This window comes from Esox lucius, chromosome 3, assembly GCF_011004845.1.
Source record: "Esox lucius isolate fEsoLuc1 chromosome 3, fEsoLuc1.pri, whole genome shotgun sequence".
Lineage (NCBI taxonomy): Eukaryota > Metazoa > Chordata > Actinopteri > Esociformes > Esocidae > Esox > Esox lucius.
This window is the reverse complement of record NC_047571.1, coordinates 20,872,649-20,886,861: the sequence shown is the minus strand read 5'-3', so window position 1 is coordinate 20,886,861 and position 14,213 is coordinate 20,872,649. Positions and strand designations below refer to the sequence as shown.

The following is a 14,213-nucleotide window of genomic DNA, read 5'->3' as shown; positions in this document are numbered from 1 at the left end:
ATTACATAGGCTACATATCCAAGCTGCGCTGATTGTGCATAAAAAGCAGAAGCATTACATTTTTTCCAAATTGTTCTATCACTGTGCCACAATCCGATAACATGTTTTATTTTGAGAAATTGGTGCCACTGGGCACTGGTTCAGTGTAATTATGCATTGTAAAACTGTAAATATCAACCACTAGAGGGCATTCATTCACTGCTAGCAGTTACTGGAGAAATGATTTTGAGATGACAATATAATATTATAGTCTTTTATTGTAAAATTGAAAAAGGAGAGAGAAAAAAAGCCCCAGTAAGCATTCTGTATCATTCATATCTGAAAAAAACAATAAATAAAAATAAATATCACGTAAATAAAATAAATTAACTGTAATAATAAATACAAGGAAAATTTAAATTAAATATTATCTAATTAATACATAAGCAAATAAATTAAACTGCATGAACATTGTAATTGTTAAAGCAGCAAGTATAGTAGAGACATGGGCAGGCTATGAAAGAGAACTGTGGTTTCTCAGACATCATCACGTCCCTCTTCTCCATTCGCCATTACCCAAACTGGCTTGTCCCTGTCTGTCAACCATCTATACAATTTGTATATTGTGCTAAGAAACCACTGTAGACACCATCTTCAAATGCCAACCCCACCCACTGCCAGTATCACCATTAACCCCCCCCACCCCCTCTCTAACCCTCCCCCACCCCTCGCCCCAATACCTGAAAAGATTTGTGTGCTGACTAGATAATGGAATTAAACAGATCTCCTATTTACATCGAGCTATATTTTCTCTTCCCACTGCATTCAAAACATAGTACAGAATCACACAGTATCATTCATAACAATGTAATGATCCCCAGTCCCTCCCTCATCCAAGTCCCCTTTAATGCCCAACTCTTCAACCCTCCAGTTGAGCAGGATGGACGTAAGTGGATTTTGGCAGTAAACACATGAGAAAACCCATAAAAGATCTTAAAATTATAGTTAAGGTCTTTTTTTTTCTTTTTTTGATTTATACACATCACCTTATAGAGGTAGTGCAGAAGGAATTCTAAGTACACATGTAATAATTTGATTGAAAGTAACATGGCTTCATTCAGGTAGTAGTTAATAAACGCATATAGAAAAAGCACAGTAAATTATCTTTATGTCTCCAACCCCTGAAAAGCATATAACCCCAGAACCTGAATAGAACATAGAAATATACACATACATTTTCAACCAGCTGATTGGCAATAATAGCATTAGTTTAGCCTTTAGACTGATTTATGTTTATAGGACGAGCAAAGGTCAAAGGACTTGTTAGGTTCCTGTAGTGTACGGATGGCCTCTTAGTGCAACTAGGACTATTGCTGTTACCTCAAGATCTGGATCAAACATAAGACTGACTGTCTACCTGCATCAGACACAGGCTAAGCTCCGCTTACCTTAGAAACAGAATCTCTAGAAGGGTAAAAACCTGTCAGACCATGGCAATTTAACTGGTCCTCCTCATGACAAATTCTATTTCTCTGCTGTGGGCTGACAGTAGTGAGAGGCTGCTGGTCAATAAATATATCACAAAGTCATCATCAAAACCAACATTGCTTTACAGTTAATATAGGTATTTAAATGCACTCCTATATAGAAATGATAATGTCCTGTTCAACTGATTGAAATGGAGTTGACCGTAACTCTAATCCATATCGTTCTTTGAATATATCTCTGTGAGAGGAAACAACATGCAGATAAAAGAGAATACAAGGCTGGCTGATAGCTAATAAGAAGTAGTATGCTAGATTCTGGCAATGACTAAAACCCATGAAAATAAATCAATGTATAATACACATCTTAAATACAAATGTTCATTGGTATATCCATATTTGTCCAGTTGGTTTATGATTCTGTGCACAGTGAATAAAGTAATGTAGATAAAACTAAAATAGCTACTTCATATTTGTCTCACAGCTGCCAACTGGCCTGGAATGTTACAAGATAATTACATTTACACATTAGTATTCATAGATAGATTAAACATTATTTGGCAACTTCACTTTTATGATTGATTTGTTCTGATATAACACAATGACAAACAAAGTAATTCTGGGTTGGTCCTTAGGTTCAGCTCCACAGCATGGTGACAGGACCATATAGACAGAGCTGGAGGGGACTTTCATACTCAAAGCTGTACTTTGATATTTGGAACAGTAGCCATTTTCAGTCTACCATTAGGAATGTGTAGTGAGACATGCAGTACCATGTGTCTCTCAGGGTAGGTTGGCTCAGGAATGGTCTATAAGTAAAATAGGCAGTAACATTTACTAGGTGTTAATTAAAAATGGTTCACTTCTGAACATGTGATGATGACAAAAAATAAAAGATAAAGAAAACCTTTCCCTTCCCGCATTCTAAAGTGCCTGGTGGAATCATCCGCCAGTTCATTGTAGAGTGTGTTTTGATGTTCCTGTCTGTTTCTTGTGTTCCCCTAGAGGTACTGTGACAGCATTCCCAACTTGTCCTACACTGTGCAGCAAACGACTTGTGCTCACAACTGGGCCTTGTTTAGGGAGACTGGAAGTCTACTCCTAGTAAGTTTGTGTGTCAGCTTTCTCCGAACTGAATAAAACATTCCCCAAAAAATTCAAGCGAGAGGGCGACTACTGCAGAACCTCCTAAAATTTCATGGTTGTCAGACACAAACCGATAAGACAGCTTTCTACTCCGATTGTGCACCTCCCTGTACTGCTGAGGATTCCCTTACAGGATCACTGTCTGGATTCAACCTCTCCTATCCATCAAAACTGCACATAGCCACATGAAGGGATGCTTTTAGCATGAGCATGTAAGTATGGGAAGTATACCTGGCTTATGTGAGGAAAAGGCTGGTCCTATGTAATATTCAGCTGTTTGAGTAGTTCTGCAAAACAAATGCTAACATAAATATGAGCCACATTATGTATAGTTAGTTTAGTTGAAACATTGTCAGAGTAATGTCATTCAGTAAAATAGCTTGTGCATTAACAATGTTTTTGTATCATGGTGAGGAGATTTTTCTCAGCATTCGATCTTATCAGGAACACCTATTGGCCTTAAAGACATTCCTTGTCCTGACATAAGAACTGCAGTAAGAATTTAAAGTGGAATGTGAACCAATGATTTTTGCTCTGTAGGCAGAATAGAATGACATACGATGACATAAACCCTTACAGACTGATCTAAATAGTTTAACATTGTCTTGAAGCTTTAGGGTTAGAATTTGGGTGAAGTGAGATGATCCTTGGTCTGAACACGATACAGGCTCTGAGTGGTCGTTGCACAGTGTGAGACAACACTCCAAGAGTTTAAGGGTCAAACCGAGTGCCCAAAGTGTATCAGTAAATGGATAACACACAGACTACAATGTATTCCATCCAGCAGATAGAGCTCAGAACCACATCCTCCCTCAACAACCTCCACAATGGACTTCTACATGATTCCATTTTACATTTACATACTTTTACATGAAGTACTCCGTACTAGTCTGCAGTACACTGATGGTGGATAATCCAGTGCCGAGGTGAAGTACTTTCTCTCACGGTTATATGTACTAAACTAAAGGTAGAATACGGCATTATAAGTATATATGATTGTTAGTTTGCGCTAGACTAAACAATATACTGTATAGTATTATGATTGTTAGTATTTTGTACATGATAAAAACATTTGGTCCTCCGATCCCCAGGGGGTGCAGTTCACTCGGTTGCTATGGAAACTTGAGAAAGACAAGTTCGGGACTGACAGAGCGAGCAAAAGAGACAGAGAGAGGGAAAGAAAAAGAGAGACACAATCTCCTTCCAGATTATACTTAGAATCCTCAAATAAAGATTGAACCCTCATTTGTCCATCACATAGTAGGAAAGACCTGATGTTTCTTGTTCACTATGCTCCTCTCTGAGTCTATCAGAAATCCACATTAGTTTTAATACTGCTTCTTAGTCTGTTTTGTGGTGCTCCTCTTCAATCCTAAGTCTCCAAAGGTGTTAAATAGTTCAAAGTCATTTTTTGTATCTAAAAAAGTGTTTTGTTTGTTTTGAAAGTCTTGTTATGTCCTGTGGATCATCCAGTTCCTCTCTTGACTATGATGACAAACCTTCACTGGTACAGTGCTGAGTGCTCCTCTCCGGGCCCAGTCAGATATGTTTGAAGATGAAAGTATATCTCCTACCTATTCCCATATGAAGAGTATTTTCCATTGTTTAAAAAAACAGAAGAACTTTTGATTTAGTTCTTTCGTAAAATGTCTTGTTCCATCAAAGGCGTCCTCCTTACCGTTCCTCTGTTTAAACCTATGAGGGTGTGCGTGTGTGTGTAGGGGGGGAGACAAACAGAATAACAGGTAATGAGAGATAGAGGCGGAAGAGAGGAAATGAAAGAGAAATACGGCACCAAAGCAAAGTTTAACTTTGTTTAACAGTTTTGAATCTGTTGCATTCAAGGTGAAACAGCATTGATAAAAACTCTGATGATAAGTCATTATATCTGTAGAAGTGGACACGGGACATACTGGTGCTGGAAGGTGTCAATAGGGGCGACTGGCGTCTTTGGGTCGTTTCAGTTGCACCTTGAGTCTCTTCATGCCGATCTGGAAACCATTCATAGCCTGGATGGCAGCCTGGGCACTGCCTGGGTTATCAAAGCTCACGAAGCCTGCACACAATATAGACACCGACAGATTCTCTGAATGGTTGGTGGTACTGTCAATCACTTACATGCTTGCTGTGGTTGGTTATAATTTGTGTCACTCACCGAAACACTTGCTCTGATTGGTTGCTCTGTCCATGAATACCTTGGAGGAAATGACATTGCCAAAAGGCAGGAACATCTGCATCAGCTCGTTATCCCCAAACTCCTGGGGCAGGTGGTAGATGAACAGGTTACAACCCTCTGGTCCTGAAAGATACAGAAAACACGGCACTGACACTAGTATCACGATACAGCACATTTGTAACAACAAAATCACACTGATGACACTACTCACAGAGCTGTTGACAGTAAAGATCATATAAATTAATAATAAGAAAATGTATTTCCTCACCCTCACCTTCCCTCTGCTGTTGACCAATGACCTGAGGGTGCTGTGGCAGTGACTGACCTAGAGGGGTCAGTGTTGTCGCTGGGTATATGGCTGCAGAGACAAAGAGAAAGAGGAGGTGATAAGAAAAGGACAACGAGGGGCGACAGGAAGGTAGAGTAAGGTAGAGAGAAAAAGGGAAAAGAAGGAGGGCGAGAAAGTAGAATGGAGAAAGAGAGAAATGGACGCAGACGGGGCACCAAGGTGGAGCTGGGGTGAAGTGAGTCGGGGTTAGAGACCATAGACGTGTAGTACATCCCACCTGTGTACTGCTGAACCCCAGTGAAGGCCTGTTGCAGTGTGTCGGCTGCGGTAGGGCTCTGGGTGGAGTATGGAGGCAGGCCATTGGTGTACAGGGTCTCCAGAGGGTGACCATTAGCCTGGGGGGCGAGGCCCGTGTACCCGTTCATCATGGGGGTCACCAGGCCGGGCAGGGACGAGGGCAGGGACGAGGGCAGGGTGGCCGGAGGAGAGCTCAGACCTGCAGTAGGGAAATATAAACTCACTACACCGGACACAGAAATGATCACTACAACGCAGAGATCACAGTGAATGTGTATGAGAGACAGTCAGATATACAGAACGGGAGAAATAGAGTGTGTGTGTGTGTGTGTGTGTGTGTTTGTGTGCACGTATATAACATCAGGGGCAAAGCTCACATGGTGATGAAATCACTCTGCAATGTCAGCAGAGAAGCACAATGACATGCTGCTGTAAAACAGGCCAACCAGGCTCTGCTCAGACTGGCAGCAGAGGAAACGCACTGTGCTCACTGTCATATTTGGAGGTGACAAAGACATTGTCCCACAGTGAAGTAGCTTGGATGTGTGTCTGCCCTGATCTCATACAGATTCGGGAGGGATGTAAGACCTCCAATTTACATTTTGCTTGAATGGTTCTGTGCATTCCCTGTAGGCATCCCAGACACTTTATTTAGGACTGGACAATCTTTAACAATATGTGTGTGCGTGAATGCATGTAAGAAAGAGCAAAAGAAAGTGAGAAAGATACTAAAAAGCAATACAGTTCAGTTTAGCAAGAGACATAGACTAGATATTCCTAAATAGACAGACAGAAACGTGTATATATATATATATATATATATATATATATATATATATATATATATATATATATATAGAGAGAGAGAGAGAGAGAGAGATACAAATCGATATAGTGATATCAGTAGTACAGAAAACTGAAATGCCTTAACTGTGTCATAACTGTGGTATAAATTCTCATAAGCCCCAGCTTTAAGGCAATCAACAGTCAGGTCAGGGTTAAACCCCCTGGTTTATTAACATAATAGAACACTGAAACACCCCCACATGAACATAATACTATATAGTACTACATAATAATATATAGTAGTATATAATAATATATTGTCTATAAACAACATAAGTAGAATATTAACTATATTGGCTATAAATTCAGACTCCTATTTAGCTCAATACCAAGAGAGAAGACAGTAAACATATTTACAAATAGCAGACACTGTCATCCTTTAAAGGGCATTTCTATTTACTTTGTACTGTGGGAGTCACACCCACCACCCTGGTGCTGTGGGCCATGCTCCACCCACTGAGCCACGCAGGACCGGAATACAACCAATGGACTGCATTGGCTGCATCGTGCATTTTGACTCGGACCTAAAAACCAGGCGTGAAAGCAATTCATTTATTACAACTGGCTGGAGGGCAAAACCTCAAACATGGACACGTTGTTCATTAGGCTCAGTGAGAATATAAAAGCCGTCGGAATGTAATGTGTCTCCAGTGCAGAGTTACACTGTATTGATTCTGCTGGATCAATGGCAAAACTACTCACAGCCAGAGCAATAGATCCCAGGAACGCAGAGTGAAATATGATATCAATCATAAGTCTCCAACGTAACTGACCGGGGTTTTGAACCCAGGTCACCTGAGCACCCAGAGACGGTGTTAGCCCACCCGGCGGAGGGGGGACGTAGCCCCCAGGCACCAACTCCCGGGGGCTGACACACGTCTCCGGGGCCTGTAAGCACAGTCAGTCAGAACCTGGCGGCTGATTCATGGACGTGACTCACCTGACACAGGGTTGAGGGGGTTGGGGGGCAAGCCGTTCATGGTCAGCGCCCCCACCTGGTGGATCTGGGCCGAGGGGAAGGAGAGACTGGGAGCCAGGTAGCCGCCTTGAGACACGGCCATCACCGCTGCCTGCTGCTGCTGCATCAACTGGAGGAGCGAACGCAAGCTGTCAGAGACGCAGAGAAACAGTGTGTCTGCGTGTGTGTGTGTGCGCGTGTGCGTGGGCTTACGGCGTGAGCGTAGCTGCTATAGGTGCTGTAACTACTGAAGGTGGGCAGGGCAACGGAGGGGTTGAAGATGCCAAACTGTCCTGCCATCTGCTGCATGCGCCGTATGGTCCTCTCCTTATCTGTGTCTGCAAACTTCACCACCAGGCTGGATGACGCCCCCTAGAGGACGGGAGGACAGCATGGATCAGTGTGCGTGGGTTAGGCTTTTATCTGTGAGTGTTTGTGCATGTGTATGCGTGTGTATGTGTGTGTGTGTGTATGTGTGTGTGCGTGGTACTCACAGGCATGGTCTGACTCCCGTGAAGGGAACCGATGGCCGACTGAGCTTCAGAGTGTGTAGAGAACTTCACAAATGCACAGCCTAGTCAGCCAGAGGGAGAGGGAGGAGGAACTGTGTGAGTGGGGAGAGTTAAAGGTACAGATGGTGTCGGGTTGTCTGTCTATTCGCCAGGATTGTTTCAGAAAATTGTAGTAGGTTCATGCAAAGGGCAAAGCAATGGATCATTGTTGCCTTTGCAGCTTGACACTCGTCACATAAAGGACAGGTACAGTATCTGGGAAGATCTGATGTAACTGGGTTTAGAAATAGTGTAATTGGTGTAAAATCTTGACTTGTGTAAGACAATGACTGGAGTTGTTTGAACAGATATGAATGTATTCCAAGCTATCTTCCCAGTCTGCAGTGGAAACATCCTCGCCCAGCTCCTACTCCCATCTTGCCCTGATGGCATCTGCTGAGGGCGAGTTGACAGATTAAAATGCATCATAAAAAGATATATGTTTGGTGTAGATGAGGCACGTTTGATGCACCCATCAAACAAGATGGTCTTTCATTTCTAAATGTAGAAAGATGTTCTCTAACATGGTCTCTAATCTGTAGGTATCTGAAGAAGTTCTTTTTGGGGAAGGTCATTGGTTTCTCTCAAAAAAATCTAAGGCGATAAAGGCTCCTTTGATATTATAATCCACTATAGGACGAATACAGATGTCTCTCCATTGCTCAACGGTATCATCAAGGTTAGAAGCAAAGGAGGAGTTTCTCACTATCAGGAGCAGGAATGATATTGGTCTAAGGTTGAAATAACATAGAATGAGTGCTATGTATTGGATCATGATCATACAGTGATTTCTCAAGACTGATGGGACTTGATCACAGCGCCAATAAAAATGGGCTGGCAATCCTGACGCTCCATCCAAAGCTAGCTGGACGAATCAGCAGTACAGTGAAACCAAAATAACACATGAATGTTGACACCCTAGTAGTAATATGAACCAGTCCACCCTCCATCTTGGCTGGTGAGAACTCATCCTGGGTAGAAGCAAACCAATCCCAAGGTTACAATACTTTAGTACCGGGTAAGGAGTTAGGGCCATCCTTGATCAAAGGCTTTTTCTGCACGAGATATTACAGCAAGTTCCGCATTAAGCTAATGTCAGAGAGTACGTTATGTCCTAGAGACTTTTAAGATTGAAAAAATATAGTTTCTGTTGGGTATGAAGAAAGAGTTGTTGCTAATATCTTGTGGTCTGTGTTGAGGAGAGAAATCAGTCTATATCACCCTACCCCTTCCAGCTTTCTCCCCTTTTAATGAATAACTGTAGAAAATGCCTCCAGCAGAGTAAGAGGAAGTGCTGCCAGAGAGACCTCTGCATTTACAAAATCTGAATCCTCTTGGATAAGGGAGGTGTTGGAATCCAAATCCTGGGAAGAATTTCTCAGGAGGGAGCTGAGTAATGATATCACCACAGGAAAGGACTTCATGCAGCACACGCACAGAACCAACGTTTCAAACAGATGCATTTTAGGTATAGAATTGTTCTATGTTTGAAAAACACATAGAACAGTTCTATGGACTTATTAAAATCAGCAGTGATGGGAGGAAATGAACACAACTGTACTGTGCGGGACTGGTTCAGTAGCAGGCCTCACTCGTCAGAATATGACAGATGAGACGAGCCACAGGCCACAAAAGCCACGATGCACATGATGACTCTGGGTCATTTGCACAGTAGCGGCATCAGGTGTTTGGGAACGAAGGCTTCTCTCTCTCTGCACATCGCTAGGTCATGAGTGCCAATAAAGGGAGGACAGGCCCACAGGCATAAGATAGAAGACATATGATTGACTTATGATGGAATTATGTTGTGTGTGCGTTCATACAGTAAGACTTAAACACTCGACTCTGACGGAGGTGTTCATCCTTGTTTGACGGGAAAACTCATGTACCCTCTGGGTGTTATTTGATTTCTTATGAACTTATTCCTTGGAGCTTTTGCTCAGTGGTGGGGTATCCTGAGTCACTCTGTTTCATTTGGGAAGGAAAAGCAATCTAACCAAGGGGAGATTACATTCCTCCAGGAAGTTGTGCTTGTTTAAAGGACCAGGGTCTGCTTGAGACCGCCAGCGATGGCGTGTATGAAACGGATTTTGTCACGCTTGTGTCGAGCTGGTGTAACATCACTATTACCCGAGAAACACAGGAATGACATATCAGGGGTTTGTGTGTGTTTCTGTTTCTGCTTCTGTGTGTGTGTGTGCGCGTCTGTGTGTGTGCAGAGCAGAGCAGACAGAACAACATAATTGTGACAGGTAGAAGATAGCCAGAGAATGAAATATTTTAAACTATTCATCAGGAACAAGAATACATCAGAAGATCATTCCCAACTAACAATAAGACGTGGTAGTTAGTGCGTCTGAATACAAAGGGTTGTTAGAATGGAAACCATTGGATGAAGTTTTATTATTTATATATGCTTTGCAATTTTTTTGCTTTGAAGACAGTTACAATATATTTTAGTTCAGCCCAACACGCTCAGCTATGCCATGGAATATATAAGAACATCTCCTAAAACGAAACCTAGCCCTAACCCTAAGCACAGTGGAACGTGATAAGGTAACAGAAAAGCGTGGGAAACGTTCCATACCTTTGCTGTTTCCGTCTGGACCTCTAAGCACGGTGCACTCCTCGATGGCGCCGTAGGGCTCAAACAGACGATACACGTCTTCCTCCGTCTGCTGCTTGTTCAGCATCCCTACAAACAGCTTCCGGTCCTCTGGATGAACAACAGGAAGAGCAGCGTGGTCAAAGTCCCAGCCATACATACTGTAGTATCTCAATGAGGACAGGAGGAACGGAGAGGGAAAGGGAGGACTAGGAGGAGGAGGGAGAGGAAGTGACCCCGCTGTGGGACACAGAGGAGTAGAAGTAGATGAGGGGAGAAGGTAGATACGGAGGGAAGGAAAGGAAACACAGAGGGAAGGAAAGGAAACACGGAGGGATGGAGATGAGATGAAGAGGGAAATAAAAAGAGAGCAGGAGAGGTCTGCGTGTGCTTATGTTTTCTCTAACCCACCAGCACAGAGAAGACAGCTCACTGTAAAGCTTCATACTGTAATTGGGTTATACTTTATGCTAGGGGGCCGTAGCGTAGCCTGCCAATACACACATAGTAACCACACAACTCAGGGACAGGGCACATATTCATGGCTTTGATTTTAAACCAGTGAATAAAACTCCATCATCTGGCCTCAAGCCTTTGTCAGGTGACAAACAGGTGTACATGGGTGTGTGTGTGTGTGTGTGTGTCGGGGGGGGCGGGATGAGGCAGGGGGTGTTTGTCTATGGTGAACGGGGGCGGTGGGATTTGGCGTGTGTGTGTGTGTGTGTGGTAGAGGATGGGGGTGGAATAAGGGGACATGAAAGTGGAGGCACGCTGTGACGCTGTGCTTTGTGTTTTTCTGATGACTTCAGGGATCCGTGTTATCAGACCAACAGAAAGTGATGGGCTGGCACATTAAAGTTTGAAGCCTGGAACAAGCTCTCACACACACACACACACACACACACACACACCAGTGTGACATCGTCCGCCCCCTCACCCCACTGCTGCTATCCTCACAGAGCAGCGTTAACACACACACACACACACACACATACACACAGGCTGTGGCAGGTGTTGCATCAGGAGTGTGAAGCTCACAGATACACATCCAGCGTGGGGTGTTGCATCAGTAATGGAAATCCCACTGAGGGTCCACATGGGCAGAGGAAGCTGCTCGAGGCGAGCCTCTTCCACAGCAGTGTTACCAACCATTTCAACTATATTACAGAGACGCTGTCTCCCTCTCTCTGTAAACTTGTCTCTCTCTATTTGTGGTAATTTTCCTCCTTCTCTACCCGTCCGTTATTTATTTATTTAAATACTCTCGCTCTCTCTCGTTTCTCTCTCTTCCCTTTATCTCTGCCTGTTGTCTCTCAGTCTCAGTAGGTATCCCTCTCCATTTGTCCCTGTCCTGTGTCCCTGTCCTGGGTCCCGGTTACTCTCTATCATTGACATAATGTGATGGATTGGACAATGCCTCTCATCATTCTACTGCAATCATTAGCTGGTTCTCATCAACTCATTCATTAAACGCTTAACTAGTAAATCCAGCCCCTAGGGGCTCAGGGAAGCGCGCGTGTGCATTCTTGTATGTGTGTGTAGGCAACCGTATGTGCGTGCATGTGTGTGTGTGTGTGTATGTGTGTAGGCAAGTGCGTGTGTGTTCTCGCCTGCTCTGTCCTAGAAACTAAAAACAGACTGTGAAATGCTCCTCTCCCCCACCAGAGCTCAGAGAGCTTCAGACGAGTGTAGAGAACAGGATTAAAGATTCATACACACAAGTCAGATCATTCACTCACCCCTCCCCCTATCTCTACACACACACACACACACACATGCGTTTTACCCTCCCCCGTCCTGCTGCCCCCCCCCCCCCCAAAACACACACACAGGCGCACACATGCATGCACAGTCAACACACTGAAGATGAATGTGCCAATAAGAAATGAGGGTGGATTCTGAGACGGGAGAAGTGTGGACGTCTACTGTCGGTTGGGCAAGGAGAAAGGAGGTCGGAGGACAGAGAGCAGGAGTCATCTGTGTGTGTGTGCATTGGGGGGGAGGGGGGGGGACTAGAAAGTAGAAGATCTCAATTGAATTGTGCTTTGTGTGTGTTCACATGTATGTGTGTTCATGTGTGTGTTTGTGTGTGTGCTTTCATCTCCACACCAGGCTTAGGGCCATCTGGTATCAGCACTGAGGCCAGGGAGAGGAGTCCCTGTTCCAAAGGCCTGGGAGAAACTGATAACCCTGGATGAGAGGGACCCAGACAGGAGCACCAGAGGAGATGGGCTTCAAAAAGACTCACCCAGGACTTCAGACACTTTTATGGCCTGTGACACGATTTTTATGTAAAAAAAAACCCTCCATGCTGAAAAAAACTAATGTATTCAATGATGATGTTTACTTTATTAATTGAATCTAAGACAGGCTGAAGAGATTAGCAATAGTATAAGATTTGAAATGCATCAAGGAAGATTTGGCAAAAATTCATTATGTGTATATAAAAGATTACCATAACTTAATATGTTCTTGTCTCCCACAGTGTGATTTATAGCCTGTTCCTGTCCACTTTTTTCTAAGAGATTCTGAAGAAAACCAACAGAGACGCATGAAAATATTAGAGGATTTGGGGTTGTATGTTGTATTTTATACCATAAAAAAATTAAAGCCAACAGCAACTGCAATTTCTTTTCCCAGTTTCACTATCTTGTGATTACGTTTTAAAATCAAACTCCTAGTTGGGGAAACACTGGCCAAAAACTCTAAACACCTCTCCTGAAGAGGTATGTGTAATCTCTCCTCTCTCCTACAGAGATCTGTATAATCTCTTATCTCTCCTAAAGAGAAGTGTTTCATCTCTAAACTCTCCTATAGAGATGTGTATTATCTTTTATCTCTCCTAAAGAAATGTGCGTAATATATAATCTCTCCTACAGAGATGTACATAAACTGTAATCTCTCCTACAGCAGTGTGTGTTATATAAAGTGGAACTTTTGCCTAAACCAGTGGGATGACCTAGCAGACCTCAAATCTGTCGCCAGCTCCCCACCAGCAATTACCAGACACAGTACTGGGTGGCTGATACTTAGAATCCCCAGAGCTTTTATTGAGTCACTGTTCCCTGTTTTGCACCAGAACCACGGACTAGCCTTTCAGTCTATGGTTCACCTCCACGTTGTGCCCATTCAGCGAGGTTAACACTCTGATGCAAGACTCTGTTCAGGAGTGTAAATGTTTCATGTTGTTGGAATCTAACCGTTGATTGTATTATGTGTCTAACAATGTTAATGTTGCATTGACTGTTGCTGCCTTCCTAGCCAGGTGTCCTTTGCAAAAAGTGTCTAAATGGGTCTTTCCTTGTTCAATAAAGATAAAAAGCCTTGATAATTCCTCACTGGCCTCCATCAATAGGGATCAAGGAAATCTACAGTAGTTGAGATTCTCAGCGGGATAATGTATGTTTTCAAGACAGGAAGGTATATTAGTGAAACATTGTCATTTATATCATACATTCTCATGTACTGATTAATTAATGAGTAGTTTGTGCTAATTCATAACCAGTGTAAATTTCTCTACGAAAGAAAACCAAGCATAAGCATCTGAAAAACCATTATGGAAATGGCATGTGACAAAAACATCTGAAGTTAGAGTTGTACTGTTTGCTTAGATGTTTTAAAAGCAACAAACTTCATTGCGGCTCCCAATGTCATTACTGACCATTTCCATAAATGTATCTTAAATTGAATTCAAAGGTGTTTTGGTGTTTGAAGTGTGTTTGGGGTTTGGAGAGACATCAAAGAGAGATTGGTATGTTGTGTGTGTCTGGGTGTGTGTGAACGTGCCATGTCTGTATGTGTGTTGTGGCCTAGGGCTTGTTGGTATGTAAAGGGCTGTGCTGTAACAGTAAACACCTTGTCCTCCATCTCTCTGACAGTGTG

The 14,213-nt window shown here is 43.0% G+C and overlaps 1 protein-coding gene across 4 annotated transcripts in view; it reads right to left on the bottom strand.

Moving 5' to 3' along the window:
- Positions 1-712: 712 nt before the first annotated feature.
- The window catches only part of LOC105020377 (CUGBP Elav-like family member 5), a 37,682-nt gene continuing 24,181 nt past the window's right edge, over positions 713-14,213 (bottom strand). The window contains exons 4-12 of one of the 4 annotated variants that reach the window (XM_010887372.4): positions 10,314-10,442; positions 7,670-7,749; positions 7,389-7,547; positions 7,158-7,305; positions 5,352-5,594; positions 5,060-5,143; positions 4,765-4,908; positions 4,523-4,665; positions 713-4,304 (exon numbers count right to left, since the gene is read on the bottom strand). In XM_010887372.4, coding sequence (XP_010885674.2) covers positions 4,538-4,665; positions 4,765-4,908; positions 5,060-5,143; positions 5,352-5,594; positions 7,158-7,305; positions 7,389-7,547; positions 7,670-7,749; positions 10,314-10,442 — 1,115 coding nt within the window. In that variant the 3' untranslated portion in view covers positions 713-4,304; positions 4,523-4,537. Of the gene's footprint in view, positions 4,305-4,522; positions 4,666-4,764; positions 4,909-5,053; positions 5,144-5,351; positions 5,595-7,157; positions 7,306-7,388; positions 7,548-7,669; positions 7,750-10,313; positions 10,443-14,213 lie in introns of all 4 variants that reach the window. The other 3 variants (XM_010887366.3, XM_010887389.3, XM_010887381.3) reach the window with 3 other exon arrangements.